Source organism: Cladosporium halotolerans (genome assembly GCF_011745625.1).
Source record: "Cladosporium halotolerans strain TM138-S3 chromosome Unknown Sca5, whole genome shotgun sequence".
In the NCBI taxonomy this organism is placed as follows: domain Eukaryota; kingdom Fungi; phylum Ascomycota; class Dothideomycetes; order Cladosporiales; family Cladosporiaceae; genus Cladosporium; species Cladosporium halotolerans.
In genome coordinates, this window is record NW_027191456.1 from 1,106,631 (window position 1) to 1,119,982 (window position 13,352).

A 13,352-nucleotide genomic window follows, 5' to 3' on the forward strand; every position below is an offset into this window, starting at 1 on the left:
GAATTTCCCTCCGTGATCAACTCGTTCATTGTACGCTCTGTACATATAGGTACTGTCCTGAATCCTCGTTCTTCCTAGATTCCCGTGGTATATTCTTTCAAAAATGTGTGCTGCGTCGCAGATGCTCTGAAAAGAGTTCGAGCCTAATGGCATCCATGTCTCCGTGGCCCAGATCGCATAGTGTTCCTCAACTTTGCGGTCATAGATGGTATGCCTAGAGTTGTGTGCTCCTGCACGTGGACTGATGGCTGTAGTTGGGCTTTTGCCGTCTGACTGAGCGTCTGACTGGCTAGATTGTGTAATTCAATCTTGCTGGAGGATTCGTTTCTGTCGGCCAGTGACACACGTAGTCGTCGGCAGTGGTCCCACGAACGTCAGGGCCAGATGATTGAGGGTATCAAATTCTTACGCTTCAAGTCTCACCCAAGACCACCCCCGGGTTTATTGCCTCCTTGAGGCGGCTGCATGTATGCCAGAAGTGGATTCGAAGGCTGATAGTCCGGTCCAAAAAACTCCGCCAGATCAAGATCCGGCCCGAAACCCAGGTTTTGCATGAACTGTGGATGCTCCCCGACGGGCTCCACAGAGTCCAACATGGCCAGCTCTTCGAAGATGTCGCCTCCGCCTTGACCGTCCATTTGCCCGCCAAAGCCTGGCCAGCCTGCATTGCTGAGTAGGCGCGGATTTTCTGCGTTGTTTGAGGAGTTGGAGTAGTTGAAGTCGCCGGGTCCAGTGGGAATGGTGAGGAAGTCGGCGGGTGATGCACCTGGCAATCGCGGTAGATCTTGGTTCGTGAGCGCAGGTTGATCCAGGTGGCCCTGTGAAGCCGAAGGGAGTGTGTTGGCTATGCCGGCCAGATCCTGATGGTGGAAGCCCTGCAATGGTGCTGCATGACTGGTTTCAGGAGATCGCAAGTTCGCTGCCAGCTTTGAAGGCTGCGTTCTGTGGTCTTTCTTGCACGCGTTGTCTAGCAATGCAATGACTGTGCGCGGGAGATTCTTGGCGTTAGTTCCTGGAGTCTGGAATTCATCGGCTACGCGAAGCTCGTGCACCAGCGCATTGAATGTGCTGAATGCCTTGGATGGAGCTTTTGCAGAGCCGTTCAGTGGGGAAGTTGGATCAGTCCAAGGTGCCCATTCTTCCAAGCCATCCTCATCCAGTGTGTTGAATCCCTGTATACTTTCGCTTCGCATGTGGGGCAGTAAGTCGAGCTGGTGTGCAACGGTGTGCTCGATGACAAAGGCCGCAAGCTGCAGGATAGGTTTGTCCGCCCTGTCTCCAGTGTTGCGATCGGCTTGAGCAAGCCTGTATAGTGTGAGTCGTACCGCCAGGCCAACCTCGAGCCACGCAGACTGCCAAGCGTGACTTGAAATGCTGAGCAATGTGAGAACGAGTAATGCCCGGATGTGTCCTCTTTCATAAGAGTCGGCGGGTTTCGATTGAACAGCGCCCTTGTTGATGGTATGCTCGGCCGGGATGAGGTCTCTCGCGGTGTTTCGTAATGAAATGAAATCGTTGTTTGTGGGGTTTGCTCGTGAAAGCTGGAATGCTGCCAACGCCATGAGGCTCCAGAGTTCCGCATGCTCTCCAGATGCCAGGCCCTCCTCATAGCTGAGACCCTCCGTAGGGTAGGCGTACATCGTCTTCAGGATGCCATGCTTCTCAGTCATAGGAAGCCATGACTGCGTGAATGCGAAGTAGTATTCCAACAGGTTCCAGGCATTCTGGGGGAGCACGAGTTTCCGAGTACGACCCTGGCTGGCCAAGTTTGCTGAAAGATCTGGAATCTCAAAACTCGGTACGGAAGTTGAAAGAGAATGACCGCGCCTGATGTCGGTAGGAGTGACTTGATCGGCACTTTGCTGACGATGCAACGGCTGGCCTGTTGCTAACGGTGCCTGTGGAATTGGTTGGGCTGTTGATACATCAGAATCCATGAGAAGACTTGACAGCCGAGGGTCAATTGATTCGACGCTGCCTCTTTCAACCACAGAACCAGAAAGCATTTGGTCAATCTGCTTGCAGACCAGACTGCTACGCCACGATTGGTGAAGGGTTTCTGCCCCGGTGGTGTCTTTGCTGCCGATCAATCTCTGCGCAGCACCATTGACCACGGGCAAGCTCCTCGATAAAGCTGTCTGGGTCTCTGGTACTGTCTGGAATAGCCATGCGAGGGTGAGTTCCAGGGTGCGAATGTAGTTCGGCTGGATGCCGCGCTTCTTGGGCGGCTCATCGTAGGTGCACGCCCGTTTCTGCGAATCGCAGGTGTGGCAAATCGGTTTTTGGCCGTCGCATTTCTCGCGACTGGCGCGACATTGGTCGCATGCACGCGACACGCGTGAGCGCTTTGCCGGCGTGGACTGTGACTCCGTCCCGTTTGCGGGCGAAGCAGCTCTGCCTCGCTTGGAAGGGCGTGGATTGGGCGGTTCCTGGCCGTTGACCTCAGCCGGCACCGACCTGCTGCCGTCGACCATCTTGCTCAGGCGAGTCTCGCATGGCCTGGTGCAATCGAGTCCATTTGCGCGCGTTAGAGGAGATCTCAGCACCGCGCCAAACCCATGTCGTCTGGATGGAGACCGAGACCGCGCGCGCGGAGAAGCTGTGGAAGCAGACGACGCACGCAACGCCAGCCGAGCGGCAGCCACGGACGGCAAAGCGGAGACGCCCGCCGGGAAGGCCCGTGCCCAAGGCATGGCAGACGGAGGCCTGTACGGGACGGTGTGGAGTCCATTCGCTCTTCTGGTCTGTCCAACACACGCTACTACGACCTATCTGCAACATCCTGAGTGCACACGTGACTGGCGATCATTTGTATTTGGCCTGCTGCCTTCGTTTCATCCTCGCGGGCTCGCAAACACCGCGTCTGGGCTGCCCAATTGCAAGCGGCGAGCGGGCTGAAGTCAACTCCCGGCGCAAAGGATTCATCCGGAGCAAGGCCAGCCTCGACCGCGTCTCCACGGCCTCCCGGTGATCACCGCCACCAGGCTCGACGACAACATCACTTGCCTGGAAACGGATCGTGAACATGGCCACAACTCACGCGGGCGTAAAACGCTCGTTTCAACAGATGCACAACATCGAAGGCTCGCCTGGCCGCGTCGTCTCGGCATCAAATTCGCGCGAGACTTCACCGCGCTCACGGACTCCTGTGGGCAGTCGCCAACCCGAAGGTATAGAGAGCCTTGGCAACTTCACCCAGACAACGCCGACTGTGTTGCCGCGCCAGTCTTCTTTCGAACCGGATGCGTCGGTTGTGCTTGTGGGTGTGAAAGGCGTGGGCAAGAGCTCCCTCGGCGTCCTCGCCGCCAGCGCATATCGCCGACGCCTCATAGAATCAGAAAGGGTCTTCTTCGACGTTACTGGTCACACAGCGGCGGCATATCGCAAACTCAAAGGTTCCGCGGAATACCACAGACGACATCATGAGGTCCTCGCCCAGCTCCTGGAACAGCACACGAAAAACGCCATCATCATCCTCAACTTTGCCGATCTGGAAAACAGCGGCGCAGATATCCTGCGATCATTCGCGCAAAAGCACCCCGTCATCCATGTGATTCGAGACGCGAAAAGCGTCAGCGCATATCTCAATCTCTGGGCCGAAGACCGGGTAAAGCAGCTTCTTCGTCTTAGTGGACCCTTGCTACGATCTTGCGCCAACTTCGACTTCTTCAATCTTTCTGCGGACGAAGACAGTGAAGAAGGAGCTCAGCTGAGGAGGTCCGACGAACAGGCCTGGTCCGAAGCGCGGACTGCTAACGGGCCTTTCCTAACTTTGAAGCGAGCGGAGCGCGACTTCCTCAAGCTACTTCGAAACATCATCGGAGACCATGACCGAGGGCCCTCGCACCAGTCGGCTTATCCCTTGTCACAAATACCGGTGGAGCGGCGAACGTACACCTATGGCGTCGTCATCGATATGAACCGAGTTCTTCGCGGTGAGGTTGAGCTCGAAGACGCGCAGATCGGAGCCGACGCCATCGAAGTAATTGTTCCAGTGACAGGTATCGAGGGGGCTTCATCTCCGTCCGAGCCTGTGGGGGATCCCAATTTGATCGCTAAAGCTTTTTCGATGGTTCGACGAGCAAGTATCCTACCCATCATCCTTACCGTCGCCAGAGCAGAAAATGAAAGCGAAGCCGACCGTGCACGAAGACTCGAGCTCGGACAGATTTTCCTACGACTTGGGCCTGAGTACTGCACCGTTGATATGCACCTAGGAGATGCTACCATCGAGAAGATCGCATCTGGCAAAGGACGTACCAAGGTCATTGGATACAAACATTTTCCGGAAAGGCTCCTCAACGGATGGAATGACTCCGAATTGGTTTTCACCTATCACAACATGCATCGCCTCGGTTGCAACATCGTCAAGATCTCAATGGTCACCAACCGAGAAATGGACAACTTCGAGGTCAAGCAATTCAAGCGCCGCATTCGTGAGAACAGCACAATGCCCAGGCTCATTTGCTACAACACCGGCTTGATCGGACGGACCTCACTGTGCTTCAATTATGTGCTGTCGCCGGTACGGGCTCGCAAAGACGAAGTCTCATGTCCACGTACAGGCGGAGCCACACCGTTAGTAACGGCGAAAGAGCTCACACACGCCTTGTTCGCCATATTCAAGCACGAGCCTATGAATTATCACATTTATGGGCGTGATGTGAGCTGGTCATTATCACCAGCGATGCACAATGCCGCTTACGCCGCTTGCGGCATGTCACATCAGTTTACTACCTTCTCTGCGCCCTCGCTGGACGAGCTGCAAGGGCTAATCCATGAGCACAACTTTGGCGGATCGGCGGTCGTGCAGCCCTACAAGACAAGCGTAGTACCTTTGATGACGGTCCTCAGTGCGCACGCGAAGGCCATTGGCGCCGTTAATTCTATCATTCCTATCAGAGAGCTTCTAGACGACGGCACTGTTCCTGATGAGCTGAGAATCATGTCGTCGAGGAATAGAAGCGGGCCCGTGAAGGCGCTCTGGGGTGACAACACTGGTGAGTCAACTGTTAATACCTTTCAGACGAGTACATTAACACAGCTGACACCCACAGATTGGATCGGTCTCCGCGCATGCGTGCGACGCGGTCTTTCTCCAGCGAATACAATCCGGCCCAACAGCACAGGCATCGTCTGCGGTGCAGGTGGTCAAGCTCGTTCCGCCGTCTACGCTATGCTCTCGATGGGCGTGCGCAACATTTTCGTGTGCAACCGCACGGTGGCAACGGCGCACGCCCTCGCAGACCACTACAACCGCCTCATCGACGACGACGTGATCAAAGACGCGAAAGAAAGCGACGGCACGCCCGCGCGTGTGCGCGTGATCGAGAGCTTCACCGATCCCTGGCCGCAAGACTTCAGCTACCCGACCATGGTCGTCTGCACCATCCCCGCCCAGATCAAAGATGGCTCGGCGCCCACGAGCTTCACCGTGCCCGACAGCTGGCTCCGGAGCCCGACGGGCGGTGTCGCGGTTGAGGTAAGATTGACCATAACATGCTTGTCCAAACGTTCAATTACTAACCGGAGCGTAGCTCTCGTACAACCCCATGGTCACTTCTTTCGTGCTGCAGATGAGACCACAGGCCAAGCGCGGCTGGATCCTGATGGACGGCTTCGACCATCTGCCGGAGCAGGCTTTTGCGCAGTTCGAGCTTTTCACAGGTCGCAGGGCGCCGAGGAAGCTGATGAGGGATGTTGTGTTGCATCATTACCGAGATCAGCAGAATAAGATTGCATCTGCTGGGAAGGCGTAATTGCTGGAGGGTCAAGATGGAGTTTCCGTATGAAAGGTTGCGGCACTGCTACTAGCTGTGGCATGGTTGTGTTCATCTAGGATCTCAAGCGGTTCTGATTGGTGAAAGGGATCTTTTAGGAATCACGGCGTTCATGTGTGGCACATTATTAAGACCTGCGATGTTTCAGGTGGTTTCGGTGTTGACAATGGGAAAAAGGGCCAGCGTGTGTATTTTAGCGAATGTGTTGCTTTCCACTGCTAGATTTCGCCATACTTCGTCAAACACGATGCAACCGAATAGATTTATCTAATGCAACCTTTATGCAAGATCTACGATAGGTAGAAGACCCGGGAGACAAGCTTCTTCACAGCACGTGCAGCAACGTCATTCCACACGGCTGGACCGGAGAGTCGCATGACCGAGGCGCGGAGCGCGTCTCAGGGCCAGAATCCTGGGCCCGGATCGTCTTCACATCCACCACCGAGATTCTCCCTTGAGCACCCGTCATGCCTAGCGCAACACCCACCCAGAGCTGACAAAGGCCGCTTTTGCCTCTCCCATGCTCCTCACGCCTCACTCCTACTCCCTATCGCAAATCCCCGACTCCAACGAACAAACCCCTGGGACCAGGGAGTTCCCGTTCTTCCAGCAAACCCGGCGGTTCGATGCCGAGCGCGCTTCCGCACGCCAGGCGCGCAGCATGTTGCTCGTTCACCAGGCCGGCACCGTCAAGATCGGCGAGGTCGTCCGCTACACCCTGACTTACACGCCCAGCCACGACCGCATCCTCCCCACGCCTTCCCACTTGCACCTCAAGGTCAAGAACACCTCGGCCATTCCCCTGCGCGCCGCCTGGATCCACGGCCCGTACGCCCTGCATGTCTCGCAGTACCCGGCGTCTTTCAACCCCCACTGCAAGGTCGAGGAGCCCAAGCGCTATGGCGTGCCGGAGTACGAGCCCATGTTGAAGGCTGCGGGGAGCTGGCAGTCGAAACTTACGGTCCCTGAGGATATTCGCGAGACTGGTGCGGATCTGGGAAAGAGAAGGCAGAGTGTCAATTCGCAGGGAGAGAGACATGATGGAGACAACCAGCCCGGCTCGGTGACTTGGATTATTGAGATTGCTTCGCAGATTCTGTTCTCGAGTTCGGCTGGTGTTGATTTCGAGATTCTGGTTGGTCGCGACGAACGTAGTCTGGACCTTGGAATCACGTCTACTTCGGTTGCTGGGCAAGGACATGGTGGGCCTGGACAGATCAAGGATGTCGAGAAACATCGACAGAGGAATCGCGGCGACCACTCGCAGCATCATCATCACCAGACGGCTGGTGTATATTCTAGAGCCGTTAGACTGATCGTTGAGGATACCGAGGCTCTGTGGAATAAACCTGGCATGCCGACATGGGACGACAAGCATAACGATAAGAGTACAAGCAAGCATTCGACTACTGCTTCTGACCCCAAGGATCAAGACGATCAAGGGAAGAAGCGCCAGAAACGAAAGAAGCTGCATCTGGTGATCGTCACGCATGGCTTGCATAGTAACGTGGGAGCGGACATGCTTTTCATGAAAGAAAGCATCGATGCTACGGTCAAACAAGCACGCCTTGACGCAAGGGAGAGAAAACGGAAATACCGCGCTCAAGAAAAAGAAAAGGCACGCGAGGATGAATCAGGCTCGCCTTCTAAGGCAGAAGGTGAAGGAGGAAACGCTCAAGACGATGTCGCCGCCACCGCGCCTCTATCTGGAGGCCAGGAAGAAATCCACGGTGAAGACGACGACGATGATGAAGAGGAGACCATTGTGCGAGGGTTCAGTGGGAACGCTGCACGTACTGAAAACGGTATTCAGTATTTGGGCAAGCGCTTGGCGAAGTACATTCTGAAGCTCACCTACCCGGACCAACCTTTCCTACCGGTCAAGAAGCCCTTGTCGCGAACGTTCACCGACAGCTTCAAGAGTCAAGCCACCAAGGCACAAAGAGACGGCGCACCGGCTCATCAAGGCAGCAGTGTGCACCACTCAAAAGAACAGAAACAACAGGCCGAACAATTGCCGTACACATTCTCGAGCATCAGCTTCATCGGCCACAGTCTGGGCGGCCTCATTCAGACCTACGCTGTCGCCTACATCCAGAAGCATTCCCCGACATTCTTTGAAAATATTGAACCGGTGAACTTCATTTGTATGGCGTCTCCCATGCTTGGTTTGAGCAATGAGAATCCACTCTATGTCAAGTTTGCTCTGGACTTCGGCCTCGTCGGACGAACGGGACAGGATCTCGGTCTTACTTGGAAGCCTCCAGGCCTTGCCACTGCGAAAGGAGGATGGAATGCTATGCTCGGTGGTCTGGGCGGATCGACGCAGAAGGACGACCATCAAGCAGATCCAGGCTCGAAGCCCTTGCTAAGAATCCTGCCGACAGGACCGGCACACCAGGTTTTGCGCAAGTTCCGCAATAGAACCCTCTACTCGAACGTCGTCAATGACGGTATTGTGCCTTTACGAACCAGCTGTCTGCTGTTCCTCGATTGGCGTGGACTGGGTAAGGTGGACAAGGCGAGAAGAGAAAACGGCCTTGTCGGTACAGCGGCCGGGTGGGCCTGGGCAGAACTGACTGGTGCAAATTCGTCAAGCGTACCGCCCAACGTGCTTGCCGAACAGAATCCGGAGAGCGACAGCGACACGGATCTGGCGCGGCGCGCGGGAGGAGATACTGTGCCTCAACCGGCTGAGGACGAGACAGCAGAGGACAGCCGCAAAGTCACGGGTCGTATGAGCATCGACAGTGACAGCACAGCCCAGAGCAAACCACAGTCAGGGAAGGAGCCTCAGCAGCAGAAGGGTGTGCTGGACAGCTTCTTTGACTTCTTCCGTCCAGCGCAAAGTCCAACTCCTCCGCGAGGCAAATCACCGCAACCACCGACCTCTCAGCCGCAGCTGTCGAAGAAAACGTCAAAGACTTTGAGTCGAGCTCAGACGGTCCGCGCTGGCCATGATCAACTCCCGGACGACGTCGCAAAGGGAATGGAAGGCACGACGGCAAACCCAACCATGCGACCTCAGGCGAACGATAAGTCTGCCAAGCGGCCAGTCGCAACCAAAGGTGACAGCTTCCTCAACAGCGAGACTGGTGAACTGCAAGCCCCTCCGAAAACTTCCATCTTCGAGTCTGCAGGTGACATCCTCCATCCACCTTTGCCCAGCAAGCAATGGATCACAGACCCCAGCAGCCGCGCTCGCACAATCTTCCATGATCGCGTGTACCACCCGGAGGATATCCCTCCTCCGCCTCTCAAGCGGCCTGGGAGCAGGCTTGGGCGCACGTTCAGCAGTGATAATATGAGCAAGTCTGGCGCGAGCGACCGGAATAGCATGCACAGTGTGGAAAGCGTCGCTAGCATCGACAGCAGCAACATGAAAGTCGAAGAGAAGATCGCACGCGCTTACCACAAAGACTTGAGCTGGCGCAAGGTGCTCGTGCGCCTCGAACCGGATGCTCACAATAACATGATTGTGCGGAGGCAGTTCGCAAACGCTTACGGCTGGCCTGTCATTAAGCACCTGTGCGACACCCACTTCGCGGACACCTACAGTGCCCGCACTCGCGATGAGGCGGAACCTGCGAAGGAGAGAGCTCCTCCACGGAAAGAGCCGATCGATTCTCAGCGCGGCGAAGAGGTCTACGACCAGTCGAGACAGGCACCTCCTCCTCGGACCAACAGCGAGACGCGAGAGGCCCAGGACGAGCTGACCGCGCTGAGCGCTTCTCATCAGAGCAGCACAAGCGTGAAACGACTCAGCAATACTGGCAGCGGAGTCTGGGATGATGCTGTTTTCGAAGGACCGGACGACGACGACAGTGAGATCGATGAGCGAGGGCTAATCCAAAGGCTCGTCAGCCCAGGTGCGCTCAAGAAGCCCGAGCAAAGCTATCAGCCGTCTTCGCGAAGCAATGGCGCGCCCCGCTCGCCGTCTATACAATATGTTGACGGCCACCGTGGCCTTGCCCCTGTCTCGCCGACATCATCTAAGCCGAAAGCGACTCAGGGTGCGGAAAGTGGCTCCCTTAGAAGCAGAGCCAGCCTGAAGACTAACGTTGAGCCCGAGGATCTCGAGCCGCCCGTTGTATCGGGCAGCTTGGTCGAGGAGCCTGAGCAGATGGAGCAATCTACGACTGATGTTGGCCTGGGCAAGACCGTTCACGAACAGGTGGGCAGCAGCCCTAAAAAGGCAAAAACCAAGGAAAGCGCAAGGAAAGTTAGCGTTGCTGAAGATGTGGCGAGAGCGAGCAGCAATGCGCCGCAGGAGTGAAAGACCAGATGCGATTCCCCCGAACCGATTGAATAAACAAATACACGTATACCACCTTATAATTGTTTCAGACTTCGACACTTTATCGCCAGCCGACCTAGAAAACCCGCCACGCATTACGAGATCCGTCATTATACAAAAATCTATTCAACACCACTATCAGCTTTCTCTTTAAGTACATTACGTCAAGACATAATCATGTCCGCGCCTCCTCGCAGCTCAAAACAGCGCAGATGGAGCTTCGCGAAGTTCCAGTTTCCCAGCAGCAAATACGCGAACACCAAGCAAGGCGACTCCGACCTGCCGCCCGGCTTGCACAAGAACAAGACCATGCATGAGCAGCAGGCCTCATCCAAGCTAGAATCACCCTCCGAGCCCGGGCCCTCGACAACCACGCGCCTTTCGACTACGTCCCTCGATCCTATGGACCGCTCTGCAACTGACGACGCTCCTCCGTCCACAGACACCACCAGCAATACCCTCCCAGCCGCTTATGAGCACCTCCAGTACCTCCCCAACGCGCAACCTGAATCTGACACCCTCCCTTCCCTCCCACTCGACCGCAAACTCACCCGCTCTGAAACGAAAGCCGCCCGCCGCGAGAGCAGACTAGCTTCTCAGGCCGCACGTCGCGCTTCCAAAGCGCAGGAGAAGCAGGCTCGCAGGGCATCAGAGCTCGCGGAACACGAGGCGGATCGTGCGAGGGGCGACGTCTTGGATTGGGAATGGCACAATCGCAAGTGTGGGTGTGAGAAGTTTGAGCCGAGGACTGGAGGGAGTTGTGCGTATGCGAGGGGGAAGTTGGATAGGCATCAGAGTGCGGTTGCTCCTTTGATTTTGTGACGGGAACGAGCGGGTGCGTTGTGAGTTGTGAGGTTTGGTTGAATTGACTGGATTGGAGTGAAATGTGCTAGACCTACGTCACTGAGTATAAATGAGCTTCAAGATTTCACGCGAAAGAGGGTCGCCTGACTCTTGTTCGTCGTGAGAAACAGATTTATCGGCTCTTTTCAGCTGGAAAATCATCGCTGTCGGAGAATGGCCTTGTACGTGTAGTGGCCTCGCACGCCTCATCAGATGTGCCAGCAACAGCCCAAGCGGAGTCGGCGATCGACTTGGGGCTTTGCCCCTCCAAACAGCCGTCCACCTACATTACTTTCCATCCTCCACCACACCTACTCATGATGTTATGATACCACGACCAAAGTATCCACAATGATCAACGCAGTTCTTGTCTTCAACAACAATGGCCAGCCGCGCCTGACCAAATTCTACACGCAACTGGTGCGCGGCGCCCCAAACACGCACATGCCCACCTCATAACTCACACCGCACTCTAGGACACCGCCGTCCAGCAGCGCCTGATCTCCGAAATCTTCACTCTCGTCTCCGCCCGCCCAAGCAGCAGTTGCAATTTCCTGCCGCTCCCTCCCCTCCTCGCACCCTCAAACCCGCAGCCTGAGTCCAACGACGCGCCGTCCCTCGTCACTTACCGGCACTATGCGACGCTGTACTTCATCGTCATCTCGACCTCGACTGAGAGCCCGCTCGCTCTGTTGGACTTGATTCACGTGTTTGTCGAAAGCTTGGATTACTTGTTCGAGGATGTTTGCGAGCTGGACTTGATCTTCAATTTCGAGACTCTGCATGCAGTACTGGGCGAGATGATTGTGGGCGGTGTGGTGGTTGAGACGGGGAGAGAAAAGGTTGTCGAGGGGGTTAGGGCGCAGGGCAAGGTTGCTAAGAGGCCGGTGAACTCCAGCCGGCCGGGCATTGGCGCGGGCATGTGGGCGGGAAGATGAGAGTGGATTGGACAAGGTGACTGAGAGATGCTGGACATTGAGTTCACGAGGCCAGTCTTCAAGGGTCGACGAGCTGAGCTCGCAGGATGTGGCCCCTTGGGGACACTTCTACTGCCTGTCGACTCGGTTTCTGCATGAAACCGGAGCTGTCAGAGGCAAACCATGGTGTGTTGAGAGCAGACCGGACGACGGGTTGAACAAGTGGGTTGAACAAGCTCAACGACGTCTCACTAGGGAGCGGAGACATGCGCACCGGTGTGCTTTTGCACAATCGCCTCGAAAAGGGGAGCGATCCATGAGCATGGCACTTGTCATTCAAATATCTACCAACGAGCACCATGGAGATCTTGGTAGCGAGATGGTCTAATTACTTTGGTGTAGCTGTACGAATTGCTTCTGCATAAGGTTGGCCTGAGCCTGTCCAGAGGCGATGCTAGTATCACATGGTATATTACAAGATCATGTCAAGCCGCTTCTAGCAGCGGCCATATTCTCCGTCGCGCCTCTGCTAGCACTCCTCCGGCTCTTAGTGTGGAGATTTGCCAGTCACTTGCCAGATCTAGTTTTCCCTCCATCCGGTGTAAAGGATCACATTATGTTGTGATTTCTCGGGGTCTGGTCGAGGTTGTATCCCTGTGTTGCTTTGGTCAGGCTTTTCAGCCTCGTCCAACAGACAGCATCTAGGCATTTGAACCATAATCGTGTCCTTGTGTCCTTGCGATTCGTCTCGAAGGGAGTTTCCCACTCCCTGACAGTGGTTACAAGCAGTCCATTTTGCCAGTACTGAAGGTCGTCTAGACCAGCTCCCAGGCGCAGGAGGGATTCCACATTTTCTTCCACTTTGCAAATGGTATTTTTGCAACCCATCTTCTTAGGTCTTCTGAGCGGTGGCATTCGGGCTGTTGTCGTCGACAGGGTGGCTAGCCCGAGCATCTGACATGATGCCCATCTGTTCTTTGTACCAGTTCCTGATCTTCAACGACAGTCAGTACGCATTCTTTTCGATACATAGTAGAGTCCACTTACTCCAGTGAACGGTGTGTTCCCGTCTGTAAGTTCCATGAACAGAATGCCGTAGGTCGCGACGAACAGGATGCTACCCCATTGCGCCAGCTGCACTATCTTGTGCCAGTTGGGCCTCGCGTATGCCAACTTTGCACGTCTCCTATACCGGCGTTCAAGCTTGAATTGGTGCTTTTGCGACAGCTTGCTAAACTCGGGCGGCCATGTTCGTTTGCAGCGGTATGGGTTGGTTTCCCACGTGTATGGGAAGAATGGCACGTTGACGGCGGGCGCTTTCGGCGCGGCAAAAGGGTTCAGGCCCCGGCGCGCGAGTGTAGGCAGCATGCTGGGTTTGAGTGTCCACTTTGTTATGTAGACGTGCGATTCAAGATGGCCCAGTCGGGAAGGATGTCGAGTCGAGATGGCATGTCGTGGTCTGTGCAGGCAGTCGGCCGCGCTGGCCCTCCATTGGTGCCGAACATTTTCTGGAGC

General features: G+C 55.6%; 6 protein-coding genes across 6 annotated transcripts; 4 read left to right on the forward strand and 2 right to left on the reverse strand.

Moving 5' to 3' along the window:
- Positions 1-419: 419 nt before the first annotated feature.
- On the reverse strand, positions 420-2,474 carry WHR41_02316 (uncharacterized protein; the record flags this gene model as incomplete). The annotated part of the gene is made up of 1 exon (XM_069370922.1): positions 420-2,474. One exon carries the CDS (start codon positions 2,472-2,474, stop codon positions 420-422), a length of 2,055 nt encoding a protein of 684 aa, XP_069232245.1.
- A 551-nt stretch (positions 2,475-3,025) lies between these two features.
- On the forward strand, positions 3,026-6,067 carry WHR41_02317 (uncharacterized protein; the record flags this gene model as incomplete). Its single annotated transcript, XM_069370923.1, has 3 exons — positions 3,026-5,000; positions 5,058-5,482; positions 5,538-6,067. The coding sequence occupies 3 exons, from the start codon at positions 3,026-3,028 to the stop codon at positions 5,757-5,759; spliced, it is 2,622 nt and encodes an 873-aa protein (XP_069232246.1). The 3' UTR covers positions 5,760-6,067.
- Positions 6,068-6,441: 374 nt separating this feature from the next.
- WHR41_02318 (uncharacterized protein) lies at positions 6,442-10,056 on the forward strand (the record flags this gene model as incomplete). Its single annotated transcript, XM_069370924.1, has 1 exon — positions 6,442-10,056. The coding sequence occupies one exon, from the start codon at positions 6,442-6,444 to the stop codon at positions 10,054-10,056; it is 3,615 nt and encodes a 1,204-aa protein (XP_069232251.1).
- A 198-nt stretch (positions 10,057-10,254) lies between these two features.
- WHR41_02319 (uncharacterized protein) lies at positions 10,255-10,899 on the forward strand (the record flags this gene model as incomplete). The annotated part of the gene is made up of 1 exon (XM_069370925.1): positions 10,255-10,899. One exon carries the CDS (start codon positions 10,255-10,257, stop codon positions 10,897-10,899), a length of 645 nt encoding a protein of 214 aa, XP_069232252.1.
- Positions 10,900-11,201: 302 nt separating this feature from the next.
- On the forward strand, positions 11,202-12,587 carry WHR41_02320 (uncharacterized protein). Its single transcript, XM_069370926.1, has 2 exons — positions 11,202-11,340; positions 11,397-12,587. The coding sequence occupies exons 1-2, from the start codon at positions 11,272-11,274 to the stop codon at positions 11,856-11,858; spliced, it is 531 nt and encodes a 176-aa protein (XP_069232383.1). The 5' UTR covers positions 11,202-11,271; the 3' UTR covers positions 11,859-12,587.
- Positions 12,204-13,347, reverse strand: WHR41_02321 (uncharacterized protein). The gene is made up of 2 exons (XM_069370927.1): positions 12,885-13,347; positions 12,204-12,831 (listed from the first exon to the last, which is right to left on the reverse strand). Exons 1-2 carry the CDS (start codon positions 13,203-13,205, stop codon positions 12,730-12,732), a joined length of 423 nt encoding a protein of 140 aa, XP_069232382.1. The 5' UTR covers positions 13,206-13,347; the 3' UTR covers positions 12,204-12,729.
- Between the last annotated feature and the right edge of the window lie 5 nt (positions 13,348-13,352).